The sequence below is a fragment of the Molothrus ater genome, chromosome 8, assembly GCF_012460135.2.
Source record: "Molothrus ater isolate BHLD 08-10-18 breed brown headed cowbird chromosome 8, BPBGC_Mater_1.1, whole genome shotgun sequence".
Taxonomy (NCBI): Eukaryota; Metazoa; Chordata; class Aves; order Passeriformes; family Icteridae; genus Molothrus; species Molothrus ater.
Genome location: NC_050485.2, coordinates 27650056 through 27671142, shown reverse-complemented (window position 1 = coordinate 27671142; position 21087 = coordinate 27650056). Strand labels below are relative to the sequence as shown.

Sequence of the window (21087 nt, the reverse complement as noted above, 5' to 3'; positions counted from 1 at the left end):
GTCTTTTCAACTGAAAGCAACATGTAAACAGGTTATGTCTAATTCAAAACAGGCAATGCCAATTCCATGATTATACCCCCTCAGATTTTTGTATGCCAGGCACTAAGGGATTTGATTGCTTCAAACCTTTTGAAATGCAATGAGACATTTCAGTCAAAACGCAAAGAAAATGCCTCGAATCATTATGATGAAAGCTGTTATAAAACTTCAAAAATTTCCAAGATAAGGAAAACAAACTGTGTTAATACTTACAAGCAAAATGTCTTCATGGTGAAGAAGGTTATTAGAGAAGTACACTTTCAAGTAAATCCAGATTCCCTGCACTGCTTCCTGCAGCAAAACACGACGAGTCCTTGCCCTGCATTGTGACTGCCCTCTTATAGTCCTTGTATAAATACAAACACCTGAAATATGACCCACAAGGAAATTCCTGCTTCTGCATGGGAAGTAACTAAAGACTGCTCTGGAAAGGGGAAATCCAGAAGATTAATATTCACTTAGAAGCAATGAAAAATATGCACATTTGAGGCAGAGATAAATGTGTCCCACACAGAAGAAAAACCTGGAGACAGCCTGGTTTTGTTGGTTCAGCTTTCTGAACAGTCCCCTCATTTCCTGAGCTGTTTCTAAATCATAATATCCATCATGGCTGGAATATACAGCAGCAGTAAGAACCCTAAAAGATCATAAAAGTACCATAAATTGAAACCAATTTCAGATTTAATCAGCATTTAGTTAAACACACAATGGTGGAGCAGGACTTCTTGGGCTGCCCATGTCATGACAATGTAATTTCAGTGTTAGTCTTGGCTGAAAGTGAATTTTTGGGATTCTCTCCAGAAACATTGAGTGTATCAATAATGGAAGTGGATTTACACACTAAACCATCTGGCTAATGCTGCAGATGGCAAGGGGATTGCTTTCCAATAGAAAATAGTCATAAATTTGATCAGGGAAAAAAGCTAAAACACCCTGCAGCTTTTAAATCGCTATTCAGCAAGCTGGCTCTGCTGGAGTGAAAGGGTCAAGGGTTCCTCACTCTGAGGGGGCTCCTTCAGGCTCAGAGCTGCACAGCTCCCGGCTCTGTCAGCATCACCACTCAGGGCTGATGTTTGGTGGTTCACAATTTCTTTTGAAATAAAATTATCTGGACATGATCTAAAGCAATGCTCATCTAGCAGAGATCCTGGTCCTGACACAAGGGAATGTTTTTCTCTCTTTCACTTCTTCTCTAAGTTAATCTTTCCATGTTACTTTCCTCTCAGGCAGTGTATTCAGGTATTTTATGCTGATCTTTCTATAGCTCATATATTGGAACTGAAGTTCTGGAGACAGGGGAATATTGTTCACATAAATTTAAAAACAGGCTAGACCTCAAGCAAATAAACACTAATGAACTATAAAGACATGAAAGATCCTCTAGAGAAGTAACAAATACTGAAATGTTGGCTGGCCATGGTAAACCAGGAACATCCTTAATTCCAGAAAATAGCTTAAGATGGAGCTATTTGGCAGAAGCAACAGGGAGAACACTTTCACATGCACTGCTAGAGCACTCTACAATTTACTGTACAAAGAGCAAGATGAAGCACTGGTGGAACATGGTATTTCCAATAAAATACTTCCACTAACTTTGGTTTACTCCAAGAGAGGACATGGCCTGTCCAACCCAAGTCACCCAATGCCAAATTACTTTTCTAATCTGCCTTTCCCCTAACACTGTAAACCTCCTCCTGAAAAGATGCCAGAGACCACCTGCATTCTTCAAAGAGAAAGGGACTGGGATATATGTTGGTTGGTTTTTGTTTCACCAGATCGAGTGACAAACATGCAGATATACAAAAGAAATTTTTTTAAAAAGGCCTTTATTGATGTAATGCTCAATATTTCCATAAATCATCATTTATTTAAATCAAACAACTGTAAATTTGACTTATGAAAAAATATATATGTCTCACTATTTTACAGTATTTGTAAGAAAATAAACTTAACAATTTGCTAACTTGGTTTTCATTTTCTCAGAAGATTGCAAGGAGTATAGAGTACATTAACTGGGAAAAGGGTGAACAACTAATTCTTTATCAGTTTAACTAAATCATTAAACTTATGTTTTTTCAACCTAGCTATCAACTAAAGGAAATATAAAAAGTAGAAATATAAATATCACCAACAAAACTCTAAAACACAAAATCAAGACCGTACAGTAACTAAGACGGCACTTCTGGTTTCTGATTCAAGTAACCATTTCCAGTTTTGGCAACTAGAAGTTAAATCTAAACATACATTTGTTACTGGAACATATAATTCTACCTTTTCAACATTAAATTTTAATGTTTTAAAGCCTTGTCATTAACTTTTGAATCAAGAAGCAGACATTTTCATTTCTGCAAGCAGAAGAAATGCAATACCACCATTTCAGGTTGTTCTCTCAGTCAATTGTCATTTGCAAGGCAAAATATGTTTATAAAGGCACTTTAGTATGGTTCCATTCAAGCAAAATTTGCCAATCTTTTACAGAGATTTTAATTTTGATTGTTCTATTTGTTACATTTCTATACTGTTCAGGTAATAATCTAAAAATATTGATTTTTTACACATTCATTTTATGCTAGAATGGTGACTAAGTAAACTGACTTCCAGATTGAGCACAGAGCAACCATTAGCCTTCATGTATAATCATCAATTAAAAGAAAATGAATATATTAGACTAAGAAACACCCTTTTAAATAGCTACAAACTGTTTTATTACTGGACATACCCATAATATGATGGTCTTTGGAAATTTCCAAGGAGCTTACAGTTCCATGAGCTAGCAGTAAACGAGAAGGAGTCTCAAGATTTTTTTGTTTTTATTCTTAATTTACAATCTGCTTTCTGGGAAAAAGCTTTATGGGTCATAACATCTTCAGTAGCCATAAATCATGACAGCCACACTAAGAGAAATCAAGACACAATGATTAGTGATAGCTGTCAGGCTGGCCCACAACTTCTTTAAAATATTGCATATTCTCCATCCATCAGATACCCCATCTTACTAAAAAAATCTCGTGTTACCACATGTCTGTTATTAAAAACGTGTTACTCCTGTCCACAACCAATCTCCACCCAAAACCACAGCCTGACCTTTCATCAGGGGCTGCATTGAAGTGCCCTGTCAGAAGTAGAGCTCCTTGGTGAGCATGGAGACCACGCAGGGGATCTGCTTCTTCTCGCTGAAGCGCGGATCGTCCGACTGCGACTCGAAGTTGGTGGCCACCACGTAGTTGACCCGAGTGAGGATCTGCATGATCTCAAGCTGCTTCCCGTGCTCGTTCAGCACAGAGCACAAAGACTGCACAAACCAGGAGCCTCTTCCAGGATTCCTCCAGGAGTAATAACCTGACAGGAAAAGACGAGGAAGAAAATACAGGGAGTGATTTTTGCTCTTTTGTGTGAAAGATTCTGGGCAAAGATTGACAATGCACACACTGAAAGCTGAACTCTTAACGGCTGTGTTACACATCCTACTTCATTAAAGTTGAGAATAATGTATGTTAACTCTCCAAACCTCACACTGCTTAAGTACCATTCTACATTTTGCCATTAGGGAATCTGCAAGAAGTAAAATTACACAGGTTTCCTTTCTGAGGATAAGTATTGTGCTGTAAGTATTCCCCTTCCTGCCTTCATCACATATTCAGCACTCCAGGACGTGGAAGGGCAGGATTCCCAGGACACAGGGAATCCTTTGGTCTTTGCCATCTGTAATCTCTCTTTTCCTCTGCAGCCAGCGTAGAAGGGGTGGATACCCAATGTACACCGAGCCTTTGTGTTTTATCCATCAGTGCACAATGTATCATGAGGGGGTCCATCTCCAATCCAGTCAGTATGGATGGTGAGTTTTCAGGCTTACACCCCCATCTTGACCTTCTTTTCCTTACCTGGCACTGTGGAATAAGCAAACAGAAAATCTGCTTCTACTGGGATTTTGTATCTCGGGTTGGCATCTGTCTCCGGGGTGTCATTGGCAGGTCCAGAGTCAGTTTGTATTCCTTCATCAAATTCAGAGCCTCTGCAGGCCTGAAAGCAGAGAATATAAATAGAATGTTTCCGGTAAGGAGAAACAAGGTGTTATAACAATTAGTATTCATCAAAGTTTTTTATTGGATTCAGTTCTAAGAAGAGATGCAATTCTGGGGCATATCTAATTGTTCAGTGATAAAGTTACTACCTTACCCTTTGAAAAATATACATCCTGTAAGTAGAGGGAGGCAAAGGTGTTGAGGCTGTGCATCTCAGCTGTTTGTCAACAAGTGCCATGTAAGCACTTCTAACCATGATTAATTTTACCAGTCTAGAGTCATTCTCAGCACCCAATTATTCCATAATGCTGTGTGCAGTGTGACTTCTGGACAATTTCTAGACAGTGGCCTCCACAGGTGGAGACTCTACAGTGTGGACAATGTGAGCGAGTGTTTGACGACCCATTACAAGTATATTGTGTTTTTAATACTTTTCCATTTATCTCTTTGATTCTTAATTTTCTCTTAATCATGGGTTTAGCTAAAGGGCACACTGGTCCTGGTGGGTAATTTTCAGCTCTTATCAGTAGCTTTGACTGACAGCTCTTGCAAAAGAACAAGTCTGACTGGCTTATATAAGAGGGCAGATTACCTTTATTAAAATAATTTTCAAGTCTATAAAGCAACCATTTCAAAAATGTAATTAGAAGAAACATCACTTAAGTAGTATGAAGAGTCTAAAACAGTTTTCACTTTGAGGATGAGGATTAATTGATGGGATAGCCTAGGGAAAACCACATCTGCTGCAACTCTTCTATGTAAATAATACTATGTATTATGTAAAAAAGAGAATTCAGACCCATGATATGTCAGTTAATGCTGTTTGAAACAGTTGTCTTTAAAATTTTAACTAATACAATTAATACATTAACTAATAATTGTATTAACTAGTACAATTAATTACATGTTAATTTAAAAATCCAATATAAATTTTTAGGCTACTGATGAAAAGTGTTGCTTTAAGAAGTAATTTGTAGAGGAAGCCTTAATTCAAAGAGACCTGGACAGTATTATTCCTATTGAAAATTATGTACTGTCCTTAGCTCTGTCTGCAAAAAACTGAGTTTCTGCTTTGACGTCCATATATTACCAAGAAAAACCATGTAGAAAATTACAATGATAATTTTCTTTACACCTGTGAATCTCGTATATAAATTATCTTTGAAAAACAAACAATAATTTTACCCATAGACAACTTCTGTCAACACATTTTTTCACAAACCTCCAGCAACATTCAGTAAGTCAAGCTACAGGGTTTTTCTAGGGCAGACAACCAACAGAGCATGTTTTCCCTGCTGCAGCAGTAGGACACTATATTTACCTCAGGGCTATTACCTGAATGAAAAACAGTTTGGGTTTGCCTATAAGGCTTTTGCACTTGTCTCCTCTGAACAGGGCAGTCAGACTCTTGATGGCCATGGGTCCATCTGTGCCATAGATGAGCCCTTCTTCCCCATGGCTCAGGAGGATACAGGCAAAGCAGGCAGCATCACTGTGGTTCTCCTCAGCAGCTGCAAGGTAAACACTTCTGAGTCAAAAGGAAGCCATGTTTTAAATAGAAATTATATTTAGCAAGCACATTTTTCTGAGGCTTAATATACACTGGGATCCTACTGTCAGGCATGAGAAGGAGTGGATCATCTTTTACAATGTGGTGAGTACCTTGAGCACATGGATGCATCCTTCACTTGAGTCTGAGTTTAGCCAACTGGAATCAACAGGCTGAACTCCTTATCTAATATGAAGGCTCTTCAGCTAATACACAGGACAAGTGCTTCACAAGAACACCGTGCATTTCTGAATTGATGCTGGGGGATGACATGGGGAATTAAGCCCAGTCCATTCAGAAAACAAATCCTTCCATGCAAAAAAATTTACGTGTGGGGCCTAAGCAATCTGCTCTGCTTTAACCTGCTGTGACTAGGGACTAGATTCAGTGATTTCCAAAGGTCTGTTCCTCTCTAAATCATTCTATGATACTGAATTTCTACCTTTTTTCAGTAATTTTTCCATATCATCACGGCTTCGGTCATGGTGTATATCAACCTCAAAGCCCAGGTTTTTAAAGCTCTTAGCAAGGTCTCCAGCATCTTTGTCAGTGCCATTGCGTGTGCCCATTCCTGCCAGAAAGCAAAGAACATGGTTGACTGCACATTACACAACTCCCAAGTGATTCACGTGTTCAAAGGCAAATGTTTAAGTTTATCACTGATAAAATTAAACGATGTCTTGGTGACATGTTTTTAAAACAATCCTCTAGCAGCATTGAGAACAAATTGTGAGATTTTAAAAATAAGGCAATGCTCAGTGTTAACACATATCTCATCCTGAAAAATGCTGGCGTGGCCCCAGCACCCTGCAACACAGGAGCTCTAAGGATGATCCCTCTCTTTTTGGTTATGCAGTACAACACAAAGCACCCCATGGAAAATCTGCTGAAAAGTGTCCCTATTACACCCAGTAAAGGAACTGACACAGAATCTTTGGGGAAAACAACTTACTGTGTTTGCCAAGTGTACAGGAAAAATTCTACAGACCTGATTATAACACAAGTATTTATTTGTCTACCTTGAAACCACATGTGGTCTGGAAAGTTGAATGCAGGAGTGTGAACAGAGCACACCTACAGCTATTAGCTTTTGTAGCTCACAGCTGCAGCTCAGGGACAGATAATTTATAACATGGGTTGCAGATGCCAAAGTTCAAATTTTAACAACATAGTTTTACACTCTGGAACAAAGGTTTAGTTTGAAGTTGGTACAGCAAGGAGACATGGTGTTTGAGACATATACTGAAAAGATGTTGAAAAGAGCCACTCTAACATAGGTGTTAGAGAACAGGAAAAGTTTTAGAAACAACTATTTATCAAAAAAGATAAAAACCCTCATTAAAATTGCATGTCCTAAAAATAGAATACTTATTGATTAAAGTATAAGCATGAAAATAAAAAAGTATAAAAATTCTATGGTCTGTAATGAGTATCATCAAAGAAAGAACATTACCTGTTTTGTCTTCAAAATTTTTGTTGTTTATAATAATACATTTGCCAACTTTCTTGTAATCCATATTATACTGGAATGTGGGTGTAACAATTCGGTATTGATTACTAAGAGAGGGCTTTGGCTGCTCTTCTTCTCCATTCTTCTTTTTTCTAGGTGAACCAAATGAAATTATTGTTAGTGACCAGTCACATGCATGGCCTATTTACCGTAATTCAAACCACTCATGCAGCCCTGCCCAATGTTTCTCCTTCTCCAATATTTGTTTTCTTCATTTACATTTTGGATTGAGGGATAAAGATCTCGTGATTTCCATGAAGTGATTATTTTGTGGATGGATTCTGACGAAGTGAAGTAACTCTGGAGTGAACTGCAGCCAAGAGCAGGACACAGATCCTGACCCAGAGATAAAACAAATGGCCTGCATGAAGTGAGGCTGGCAGCAACCGTTTGGAAACTATTTCTGGACATATTTGACTTTTACTGTAAGTAATTAATGTAAGGACAGACACATTTCCCTCAGTAGCCATTCCAGGAAGATGAAGATATGCAGTTTACCCAACTGAATCACCATCATCCCTAAATTTTGTGCAGATTAAGACTAAGAAGTAGGTAGTTTCTACTGAAAAAGGTTACAGATGTGAAAAATTCATGTGTTAATTTAGTCTGCCAAACAGCAGTCTGAATCTATGCAAAGACCCAAGCACATTACATTGATTACATATGATTGACATACAATGATTACATTTCAATGTAATCATTGATACCTGAACTTAGTCAAATAAAACCTAAGAACAAACAAATCAAACTATTATAATAATGATGTTACTGGGTTATATTAATAAATATTCTTGGGTACTGATCATTTTGCTGTGTATTGGAGCCTTACACTGGATTAGAAAGAGATGCCAAGGGATAACACAGACATTACTCACAGATTTAATGTAAATAAAGTATGAATACCAAATCAATTACAGCCAGCATGCACACCTGATGTACAAGCATGAGGAACTCAGCAGTACCTGCTTTTACAAGCACTGCTTTTTTGGTCCAAGCAGGGGGCTTCAGGTGTGGTTAAGATTTCCTCAAGCAAAACTGAACCAGTAGGAGCCTATAAGGAGTCTGATTCAATCCCAGAATTATAAGCAAGCTTTGGAGCCCACTTAAATGCTCAGGAAAGGGCAGAAGAAGTTATTGCCACCTCTCTTATTTGTTCCAGCATCCAGCTTCCAATAGTATCTAGTGCTGATGTCTGAGAGGAAAACATAAACTACTTTCACAGCACAGAGAACTGTATAATACAGCTTAGTTATAACATTAAATTTTTCCTATAACCTCAATTAATTTAAGTACTTTCACTATTCTCATCCTGACATCTTCCTAAAGAAATAGGAATTTATTTGCTTCAATAATAACCTGTAGACGTGAGATTGCTATGAATTGATTAAATGTTGTTTAGGTAATATATTTTCTTACCTGCCTGATTTAACAATGGTGGTCTTTTAGCTTTAAGTATCCTCTTTTTTATTACTAAAGGACAAGACCAATTGGAATCTATAATAAACCTTCTTTAAATGATTCATCATGTATAAATGCTACTGCAATTCAATTTCAAAACAGCTTCTTCTTATCTTTGAGTGCCGTCACATTCTATTATAAAGGGCCAAATTAAATAGCTGCACCTGGCAGGCTTCCATTATACTCTTTTCACATGTGACCATCTTAATATCATGTCCTCTTTTAGACTTCCCTTAGAGACTGAAAAACAAGATACTGAACTGTATCTACTTGAGGATTATGTCTGGAAATACAGGGGTTTTTTCTGACAAATTTCAAGTGTGGATATTATCCCAGCATATGCTTCTTGAGGGCTCTGGAAGCAATAATTAAATATGCTTTGCTTCAAGAAAAAGTCTTAACCAATTCTTAACTAATTCTTCTAAAGAATCAGTCAGAACTCTATGATGCTGGTATTACATTTGACTTTGAAAGAGATTTTGGATTCTTATTTTAACCTAAAATTTCCCCGGTCTTTGATCACCAGACAGTTCTTTGTGAAAGAGAGAAAAAGAAATTTCAGAACAACAAATAACCACTCAGGTCCATGAAGAGGCATTTCCTCAGCCCACAGGTTCCAGTTTTTACAGATTTATCTGGCTTCAGTGATTTCCTGAAAAAGTCATTCAACAGTGGCTGTTATAGACAACAGGAGATTTTCAAGGGGATTGTGCACAGATTTCTATTTATGTCCAACCCATGAACAGCTGTCAACACTCAAGGATGGACCCATTTGAGCAGTATCATGTTTGCACTGTCTGCTCTTCTAAAATGCTCGAAGTGACCTAATCCAGCCCAGAAATCAGGCAGCCACATTACCCCACGAAAAGCCCCACTGAAAACAGCAGCAAGGGTTAAGTGGCACAGCAATGCAGCCACACAACTTCTCTGAAACCACCTCACTCCCAAGTTCAATAGTTTGCACTCATTCATGCAGAAACACTCGTGAGTTTAAGGGATGTAATTCCTGCTGCTGGAATTCTCAGGAGCAGCCAGAAGCTGTGTGCCAGTCAATGGCAAACACCACAGACCAGCCTTGGCAGCTCATTCCTCCATTTCCTTCCCAGGACACTGTGGTTTTAGTCCAATGATTCCTCCCAGGTTAATGAGATACCTAAAAACCCACAGCATGGTCACGCCCATCACTTCCTTACCAGCAGACGACAAAAAGTTCCAGAAACCTTCTGGCATCAGTCCCAAGTGAATAAATAAGGGAGCAAAGGCTGTGGATTACACTAAGGCTGGACCTGCAGTCCAACATAGCACAATATGGGAACTGCCTGACTGGACCACACTGACAGCACAATGTGCAACTTTTCAGACTTAACAAGCTAAATCAGACCTTGTAATGATAACTAATACAGTTATAAATAAGTAATAATCAGGCCTTAAGGGAAATCTCCAGTCAGTGACAGGCAGACTTATGATTGAAAGCTTAAATCTTTTTTTCTGAACTTTGAACTGGACACCATCTAGTATAAATGTTTACTGCTGCTCTTACTAAGCTTTCTAATTACTGTATTTTCCAAAAGGGTTTCCACAGATTAGTTATATGCTGTTATAAAATGTTTTAAACTATGTGCCCTCTGTTTGATTTCTTTCTGCTTCTCTGACATCTAGTGTCTTTAATTTCCCTCTTTTGGGATTCAAACTTGCCTGGACTAAACAAAAAGTTGAATTTCATGACTGTTTACTCATTCTTCAGGTCTTAATTACAGCTGTGCCATTATTCCTCACACCATAAGTGGTCATTGATCCTTCCCTTATACAGAAATACTCTCCCCATTATTGCTGCCATGTATTTCGTGTGTTCTCCCTTTGGTTAAAAGTTCAGAAAAACTGAAACTACATTTTGCCACTCTCATATAGCTGCACATTTTCACCCTTACCTTGTGTCTCTAAAACCCGGCCTCAGCCTTGCCAACTGCATATTTGGGAATGTGATTTCAGCAAGTCTAGACTCAGTCAGTATCAACCCTGAGGAAATCATTATTATCAACTTCTCATTTTTCAAACATAAAATTAAAGTTATCTATTTTATTTATCATTTTATTACTGAACTTTTAAATAGTAGTAAAGTGTTTTATCAGCATGAGTGGCTAAAATTCTGCCAAAGTCAATGGATGTACCTCCCTTGCACAAGTAGTGGACATGATCGTATAAAGGACTGGTACTAATCACAACAAACCTTCTTTTCTCTTATACTTGGAATAAATTATTGTTTCAATATGGTTCAAGATTTAAGGATAAAAATATCACCAACAACATTTAACTATACCTGAAGATTATTTAGAAAAAATAAAGCAGTGTCTCTTAGCAGCTGTGATTTCCTCTCCTTTGACTTCCTTTCTACAGGCACCTTCCTCAGTCCCTGCTGCTGCCATATATTAGTGTGACATACCAACATATTAAGAATCCATGTGCAGGACAAAGGCTTCCTTGAGCATTATCTTTATTCATCTAACATTCATCTACTCCTCTGTCTGGCTATTTAAGTGGTTGTTCTTTTCCAGGGAGAGTTGTTCAAAATAAACTCTAAAAATGGTATTACAGAGAGATATCTAGGTTTTAAAAAAAGCTATAGTTCCCTTCTCCCCCAGGAAAATTAGGGCCTTTTCTTGGTGTGCTAAAAATGTAGGAAGATAAAAAAAATTCTACAATTCTATACTATTTAATTTAAGGGAGCTGACATTCAGAGTTGGGTGGAAAAGGCCACACTGATTCCATTCACTTCTATTTGAAGTAAACCCACAAAAGGAGAGAACTGTGTCTTACTCTGCTCTATGCAGTTCAGTAAACTTTGCCTTTCCTTGATAAGGAATATCTCAAAACATTGACAGTTTTACTCTGGCTTCCTTCTTGTATACAATGTGCAATATAATTTTTGAATAACCGATAAAATGTTTCCAATAAAAGAAAATTTGCCCTTGAAAACATGGTGTCTTTGCAAAACACCTTCAGGACTCCTTCTGGAGTTCAAATGCTTTTTTGGCATTGGGGAATAGTTTTATTCTAGTTTCTGTCATATTCTCAGCCTTTCTGTTGAGTCTGGGCAGGTTCAGAGCAGTGGGCAGTACAAACATCCTCAGGTAATCCACTGACACCCACCAGAGCTTTCATACCCTTAAGTGTTGTGGGATGCAAGGTGTCTTAAGTTGCAATGCTCTTTTATCCCCTACAAACAACTGAGATGTTTCCCTTAGGACTTCTGACATTTTGGGACTCTCTATAGGCTTCATTTGAATAAGTTTCCCATTAAGTTACATTACTGTGGAGTGCATGAGACAATGCATTAGTTCTGAGGCCTCTAAAGAAACTTACATAGCCTATATTGCTGATTTATTATTATGCAGTTTGTGTAGCTGTGTTGCTCTTTCTGCCTAAAAACTCCCACTCTCCTTCCACTGTTGCATGCACAATAAAAATTATGTTTGTGACTACTGCTCATCACAAATGCTGTTTGCTCTCCTGGGGAAAAATCCTGGACTGGACTTATTTATTTAAAAAGATCGTGAAAGGATAGACAGAAAACAGTGAAAATGCAAATACAATTGTGTTTTAATTCACAAGGCATTATAAGCTATGTGCAGTAATGTGAGTGTGCTGGAGATCAATTTAGATTTATTCATTAAAAAAAAAACTGAACAGGAAACAGAATTAACAGAATTTATAAATAAGCCAAAACAAGGTTCAATATTTTGTTCTATGTTTTTATCTTAGTCTCAATAATTAGTGGTCTGATGTGGGCTCCATAATTCATACTTTTGATGCTTTCTGATGATCATGCATTAAGATCTCCTACTTCTACATAAACTTCTCTTAAAACTACCAGCTTTAACTCTTTTATTCAGCTTTAATACCTTTATCCAGTCTAACTTCACTGTATTTAATACACCTCTAATTACTGTACACTCTCCCCACTTTGAATTTTTTTTTATTGAACCCTGTGGGCGATATCAAGCAAAAGACACTTGTTAAACCTGACTAGAGCTTTTTAGATCTAAAGTTCTCTAAGCCACACTCCTTGTTCTTTGTCAGATCTGTTTTGGTTGTGTCACACAGATTTCGAACTGCATACAAATAACAGATTATCCTGTTGCCTTTTTCCATTCATATTGCATTAGGCTGGCAGAACAGCAAGATTTCTGGACAAGAACAATGTGTCACTACTTGAACTGTCTTTCATAAAAATGAATATTCCTTTACTGTTAAAAATCAGAAAGCATAGATTACATGGGATAAAGACTAAACCACAAAGTCTAGACCAAATACTAAAACTGTATTACTGTGCACTTGAAAGTGCACACTCAGGCTTGCAAATTATGTGCCAGGAGAGAAACTGAAAGAAAAAGCTTAATAGCTGAAACAGGAGTCTCCTGAGGAGAAAGGGGCAATACTAAGTGTATAGGAGGAAGTCAAGTAAGCATTGCATACTTTCAATTTCCCTATTAGCAAACGTTAGCAAAGGACTGCTGACTTTGATAGATGAGCACCAACAAAATCACCAGTCTTTAGAGGTTATTTTAAAATATATTCCAGATGGATGTCAAAAGAAAACTGAAAAAAATTCTAATAATAAAGTCAGGATATTTTCCACACAATAGAAAGTCTTCATTTAGCAGAGAGAAGAAAAGTGATCCTACAAAACTGCACATAGAAGTTCCCCAAAAAGGCATTTAAACATTATTTCACCTACATTGCTTACCATGGCATGCACATGTCTTACACAAAAGGCATGAAAACTGACAGCTGCAATTTAGAATAGCAAACATAAACACAATACCACACACAAAAAACCTAGTGTTCCTAGATTTCTGTTCCCTGTCAGGATCTTGTTTCATCTGTTAAAGAAATTCAAAATTTCAGTAAAACATGCTAAGCAGATAATACTGGAGTCTGAAGTTCATATTTATTGATGATATATGAAGTCTGTGCTGCCCTTGCCTATTTATATATTGCTTTGCTGAAATGTCTAAACTTTCAAAGTCCTTTTTGGGAATGGGTGCAATAAAGGGGAATGGCCAGTGTGGCTGCTGGAACACCACAGTCCCCAGCAAACCCACTCCACTTTCCTCCTGGGAGCAACAGGGACTGCTCAGGCAATAAAATAATGGCTGTAAATGCTCTCAAGAACAGGGCCACAGGAATTATTCAGCCTTCAGTATCTTTTTGAACTGCCCATTAGTTCATGACTTCTTAAGGGCATCTTTGGAATCAGACTGTCAGCTGACTAAACAAAGCCAGCAGAGGCAAAGTCTTTTCTTTGAATTAACCTGATAGTCAGGAACCTACTAGGACAGTACCCCTTGTTCATCTGGAAACTTGTGTCACAGGCCCTTCAAATAATGGTAAACACAGTAATTTTGAACAGAAAATACTGCTGTAGCAGTATCAAAAGAAAGGAGTTAGGTAAACAATGTGATTATTTCCTTGAACTTATCAAGATAATACTAGAGCTGGGAAGGACCTAAGCTATCATTAAAAAATTCTTTCCAAGACTAGACTGAGTCCATTCATCCAAAAAAAATAATGGCATACTAAAAAAGTACTTTTGTTCTTGATACAACACATGAAACAGTACTGTAACAGATTTCACAGAAAATTGGCAAAATAAACCTCTTCAATTTACTTAAAGAAATCCTGGCATTTCCCTAAATTTCTTAATACCACATCTGAGAGTACAACACAGAATAAAATACATTTATTAGGACCATATGCTAGCTATGCTTTGCCCATTTAACTTGATGAAAGGTATTAAACAAACCAAAATGAGTTGTGCTTCTGCTGTTGAATAACTCTGGGAAAGTAACTCTGTATTTCTTGGTCTCAGTTCTCCATCACAAAATGAAGTCTAAACAAAGGTATTTCATAAAGCAATTGCAGATCATGTGGCTGTGTTCCAGGGGGAGGCTAGTACAAAACCTGATGCCCCATGTTCCAACCAGCTGAGCCAACCTCAGGGGCAATCCTGTGCCCTGTGCTCTGGGATGCCCCTGCTCGAGCAGGGAGCTTGGACCAGATGAGCCACTGTGGTCCCTCCCAACCTGATCCACTCTGGGATTCTATACAGGAATAATTTTAAACTAGAATATTTCTAAAATTCACATTTTGTCCATCTGTGCAATGTTTATGTCTGGAGTGTGTGGGTTAGCTTACTGACAGGTGCCTCCTGGAAAGAAAAGGCACTGAACAAACCATCCTTACTGTAAAGTCATTGTTTGCATTCTTATTCTAAACATCCACAATGGAGGTTTACAGTGGATCTCAGTCCAGAAGCAATTTCCTAACTTTGGTTATTACACATTAGCTTCCCTCAAGAGAGAACAATGCTAGTGCCTGTATGACTATTTACATCAATTGAAACACTGAATACATTTTTAATATCTCATTATAAGACATTTTTCAGACTCTAAGCTACTCTTGTAGCTTTTTTGTCCCATTTTAGTTTCAGATCCATCTCCAATTAGGAGACAGAATCTTCTCTAAAAACCTGGAAAACTGAGAAACTCAGTCCAAAACAACTCACAAGAAAATGCAAGAGTTGAGCTGTTTGAAAGAAGAAGCCTCAGACTACAACTTCTGGCATACTTTGTAAATGTCTTTTGAAGTTCTAATAGTTAATCTTAATATGCCTTCCTGTCTTTTTAAGTATGTGTTAGTGATGGCCTTAACTAATTCAAACCAAAACCACAACTGCAATTTAATTTATTATATACAACGAAGCAGACCAAGTGCATTGGGACTAAACCAGCTGCACTTTGGACAAGAAGTTTCAACAGACAGATCTAATATTGTCCATATTTCACAACAGTTAAAAAAAAGTAAAAAGAAAAGAAACAGGTAGTATTGCCCTAGTTTTGTGCATTTAATATTTTAGGGTTCACTTACAACCCACATGACAATTTTGTGGTGTGATGCCTGCAAAACAGAGTTCTTAACTCTCAATCATCACTTTGTAATTGAGATTCAGCTTCCCAATTAGCTGTATATCTGCCATGCAGGCCTCACAATATTGTATGCAGCATAATAGCCAAAAAAACATTCAAAGGGTAAATTTTTACAAATAAAGAATTTTGCTTGCTGAAAGGCTTTCTGCTCATTTCTAGAAAACCTGCACATCCATACCTTCCATGGGTGTTCTGGAAACTGAAATCTTGCATGATCATACCCTAGGCAGTACAATGTACATAGGCAACTGGCAATTATATGCAAAAAAAAAGGATGAAGCTTCTTTTACCTTTCATAGGTACTAAGAGAAATTAACAGGTACATATGGATTGCTTGGAAAATGACTCAAAATAAAGCAAACCCTCCAAACACTAATGCTCAGAGAACACTCTGGCAAGGATTAGCAATTGCAAAATGCCAGTTGAGCTAGGATTAGCTAAACTGAACTGTTTTAGGCTATAAACTTATGATTTTTCCAAACAGATGCTAGAGAAGGAAGGAGGCGAATAACATTCCACAGTACCTTGGCTCATCATCAAATGGTACTCCACACTGCATCTGAAAACAGCTTCAGCCTGTGCTCAGGAGCAAGTCTGGTGTTCTGTGGCACTGCTAGGAGCCCACCATGCTGGGGTTGCATTGCAGAGAGGGCAGGATGCTCTGTGAGCCCGGGCCCCAGCGTTCGCCTGTGTCAGCGCTGGGTGACGCTGGACTGTTCTGCTCTGTGGGGCCATTCAAAGCCCCCGAGCCAGCACCCTGCCAGCTGAGGTCATGCAGCCCCAGCCACCTTTGCTGACAAGCAGAAAACACCCTCCCATCACTCATTCTATCTCTGCTCCTGTGCAAGAGTACAGGAAAATAGATTTTGAGATGGAGGTGGGACAGCAGACTTCTCCTCTTCCTTCTGTCAGAACCTGATCCACCATTGCTACAATATTCACACAATGAATATTTCCAGCAAAATAATGCAAATTAACATGCATAGTTTACAAAGCCTCTCTATACTTTAACTAATACAACTACTTCCTACATATTTGTGGGGACCCAGAACATCCCTCTGGCTGTCCAGGATGGCCAAGACCCCTGCCAGGGGGCTCAGAGACCCTGGCATGGAGCCCAAAACACCTGTGGGTTTGATTATAACCCGTGGAGCAAATTACCAACCTTAGATGAAGATCAGCAAGCCACAACAGTCTAGGTGGAATAATAGTGAAGTTATCATGGGGTGAAAAAGTAGATTTTGGGGTTTCTGGTATGGGGGTCCAGAAGGCAAGATGGAGGGAACTGGGCATGTCCTGCCTTTCTCCTTCTTCTTCTTCTTGGCCTCCATCTTCTGCTGTGATGGTGGCACTCACAGATTGGTTTAGAGTAGAAGCTCACTGTCTAACATAGGTGATAGGTATTAGAAAGGAATTGTAAACACTGTATATGTAGTTTTTAGTATAAAGACATAACACCACCCCGGGGGCAGGCAGAGTGCCTGGAACTGTCCTGCTGGACAGACCTCAGCTGGACAGGGGAAAGAATTTTATAGATAAGATACAAGAAACAACCTTGAGACTGAGAACTGAAGAGCCCTGACTCCTTCTTCAAGTGCTTGGGCTGGGAAAAGAGACTTTTAACAATCTCAGGGTGACCCGAAAGACCCCAAGGCATATTTACCCTCAAACAGTTTTGGTTTATTATAAATTTGGCTTAAATTTGTTTGGATTGCTCTGAAAGCTTCAATGTCACCCTACAAAATAACTGTCCTCCAAATTCTGGATGATACAGCCCAGAGTTTGTTGTAATGAAGGAAATAAATCACTACACTAATTACAAAACTTAATTAGGATACTTGACTGTGATTACTTCAGATACAGTTCCTGGATAACACAGTGTTTGCTGTACTTCACATTAAAAAAGGCTCCAAGGAGACTGGAAACAAATATTGACTGTGAATCAATGAGTTCTTGTAATATAGACTAAATACTATTTCAAGATACTTGGGCTTTTCCTATGAGGTAAATGCAGTAAGCATCCAAGGGAAAGTACAAGCACTGGCCACAGTTTCCACCCATTGTTAAATATTCCTGTAGTGTTCTCCAGAAGTTCAGTTCCAGATCTAGCAAAAATTGCTTTAACAAAACAACTACAACACCTCCAAAACACAGACACACACACATACACACAAAAAAACCCCACCAAATTCCCCAAACAAACAAATAAAACAAAACCAAAACAAACCAGAACAACCTCTGACTTAAAAAAAGAGTAATAAAAATGAAATATCCCTGTTTGCTTTCTTACAATTTCTTAATTGTCTTTGTAGGAAGTTTTCCAGACTATAAATTACTTCTGAAATTTTATGGTGGATGCTTTCGGGTGAACATAACCAATTGATATTTACCTTGTGCTAAGCAGAACAAGCAAACCCCAAACAAAATTAAAATTATATTGTAACAGATTTTGGAGCTGTGACAGTGACTTCCTTAGAGACATTAAGGAAACATGAGGCTGAAACAGGAGGCCAGCTCAGACATCTGAGCTGCAGCCCAGAACATAACTTCAGATAATGATTCATCAGCTGTTAGTTGCTTTAAAGTAGCTTGCTATTTTTAGTCTATCTAAGGATAAAAGAGATACTTTTCTTAGCAATATTTATTTTGAAAGGTCTATTATATTCTGACACTGAAAAATGTGGAACAGAATGGACAACTGTGGAGAACATTAGTATCTGCATCAGTGTGAAGCTGTTCTCCATATAAGTTCTACCTGAAAGTAGCTTATTTTACAAATCAATATAAAAATAAGCTGTTGGTAATGCCCATACAGGCACTTATGGGATGGACTTGATGATCCTTGGGCCCTTCCAATTTAGAATGAAGTGATACTCTAAAAAAATTATAGAAAATAGATCCCCAAAAGACAGAGGAACAACAGAAAAGCTTAGCTGAAAGAAAGACAACCTTCTACAGCTGTTAAAACTCCAGACCTGAGGTTCAGCTGAGGATGAATCTCAAAAATGAATATTTATCCTTTGAAGGACAAGGTTATTTATGTTGAGAAATATGGCTATACTGAGACAAGGGTCATGAAGTTAAAATAGCCTTTGGTAACATCTTTGCTCCCCCACTTTGATGTCCTACAACCCAAATAAATACTGTACACATGAAAATAAAAGGTATATATCCATGAATCTTTTTCATCTAAATACTAATTTACAAACCTGGTAGATATCTTAACAATATAACTACACAACCACTGAACTACAGAAGGTGGCATTTCCAGGAAACTTCCAAATTACTCAAAAGTCTCAAACTTTAAAGTGGTGTGACTAGACAGAAATAAATATCTTATAGATATTTTGGATTTGCAGTGTTAAACAGCCAAAATATTCATGGTGACTAAATGCTCCAAAAAACCTCTGAAATTTCTTAGTGGGGTTTTCTTACAATCCATATAATGTGTCTGCATTGAGGGCACTATAGAATCACACGCTTCCTTTTGTAACTAAGTATTTGTAAAGATTTTTGAATAGATATTTAAATTGTGGTTTCTGTTTCCAGATGAGAAAGGTAATGACTATAAAACAAGACATGAGGGCTGGAGTAGATAAAAGTAACCAGATGACAAATGATTCTATACTATTAAATTAGGATAAAACTGGTGCCTAGATACTACTAGTAACAAAACTCTTCTGCACTGTTCCTTCACTGAAGCCCACGAGCAGTCAGGATTTTTGACAATGCAAATGAAAATCTACCAAGCCTTGGGAATTTCTGGATGCAGCTTTTCAAAAAAAAAAACAAACAAACCAACAACTTTAATTAGGATTAAGAGAAATCTTAGCTCTACTTAACACAGTGCAATTTTATTCCATTTCATGTTACATTAACTTTCCTGGATGCTAAAATGCATTTGCTGCTATCAATCTCCCTAATGGAGGTCTCCAATAAAACACAAAAGATACCAAATTAAGTTATTAACTCCTCCTGTGGAGAAGCACGACTTTATTTATAGCCTTAAAAGTGTCAAAGGAGTACACATAGCATAGCAAAAAACCCCATACTTGGATGGGAAAAATTCTATTAGTTAGCTAAAAAATAAAATACACATTTGACATCCTTAGCTGAATCTTTCTTTAAACGTGTTTTAAACTTTTTTTGGTGCACAGCCTTGCCAGAATGTGCAAGGCTGTGCACCAAAAATGTGCCTGTGCACCATTTGCTTTCTGGAAAATAACTTTTTGCTCAACTGCAGCACAGCCCGTTTTTCGCGCTTTTTTGCAGTATACAAAATTAATCCCCTCCTGCCATCTAGTGGCTAAATAAAAACCCGGCTGGCACATTTAATCCAAAATTTCTTCCAACTCTTTTTCCCACCGGACAGTTTTTCTCACCAACATTAGCTAAGTATTAGCACTTTTCCAAAGAGAAGGAAATATGTAGAAGATAATTCCCCTAAATTGTTGAGATGTCAGAAGAATCTGACCATCCTGGCTTGTTCTGAGCCTCGTGGCCTCCTTGGTACAGCAGCCTCACAGACTTCTCAGAGAGAAACATGCTGCAGTGAGTAAGATTTTAATTTACTTCTAGCTACTGCTGTGACAGGGCAGATCTCCAGGCACAGCCAGAGAGTGGCAAATTGGAGCTGTGAAGCTCCTGGAAACAGCTGGTCTTTCTGCACAGCTTTCAATTTGGCTTCTCACTGCTATGTTCTCTCCAATTAAAATTAAAGTGCTCATGTAACATCACAAGTTCCTTGTTTTCCTGTTGAACTTACTTATGTTAAGCAACAGTACATGAAATGCAGTGAAGAATTTCATTGAGGGTACTGCACAACTGGTAAAAGACTGGGTGGATAAAACAAATGAAAAGGGACGGTAAATTGTAGTCACTCCAAAGCGTTCTGGACACCTTATTTAAGATATATTTCTTCATGCTGTCAAAATGAAGCTTTGGCAATCAGGACAGAGAGCCCCAATGGTCCAAGTACAAATGCATCTAGCCTGGTACCTGGTACTGACTAGGAATGAGTCTGAAGAAAGCAAACAAAAGAAACTGAATACAGAATATTCTCACAGAGACATGACTTGGGAGCATCTTCACCAAAGATGTTAACATCTGGAATTTTCTTCCACACATACATCTAATCTCTTCTGAATGTACCTAAAATCTTGACACCTGCATATCCCCTGGCTACAGTGACATTCTGCACTATGTTAAAATTACATCTTAACACTTGTTTCAAACCTACTGCATGAACTTTTCATTGCATGTCCCCTAGATTCCCTGGGAGGCACAAAGAGTGATCATTCTCTCTTACTTTCTCCTTTATCATCCTTAATCATAGTTTAGATCAGATCCCATTTTCCTTTATCCTCTCACATTCCTCCCCTATTTTCCTTCAGACCAAAGGCTTTTAGTTTCTGTAGGACAAAGACAAATAACTTAATTGTCAAGCACCTCATTCCTCTTTAAGAAATTACTACTTTCTTCAAGAAACTGTTAGATTTCTAAAAAGAATTTTTTCCTACAAAA

General features: G+C 38.0%; 1 protein-coding gene across 1 annotated transcript in view; it reads right to left on the bottom strand.

Moving 5' to 3' along the window:
- Window positions 1-1854: 1854 nt before the first annotated feature.
- CASP7 (caspase 7) overlaps window positions 1855-21087 on the bottom strand; it is a 20710-nt gene continuing 1477 nt past the window's right edge. The window contains exons 2-6 of the mRNA XM_036385684.1: window positions 7064-7212; window positions 6053-6181; window positions 5397-5572; window positions 3921-4059; window positions 1855-3378 (exon numbers count right to left, since the gene is read on the bottom strand). Of these exons, the coding sequence (XP_036241577.1) occupies window positions 3155-3378; window positions 3921-4059; window positions 5397-5572; window positions 6053-6181; window positions 7064-7212 (817 nt within the window). The 3' untranslated portion in view covers window positions 1855-3154. The remainder of the gene's footprint in view (window positions 3379-3920; window positions 4060-5396; window positions 5573-6052; window positions 6182-7063; window positions 7213-21087) is intronic.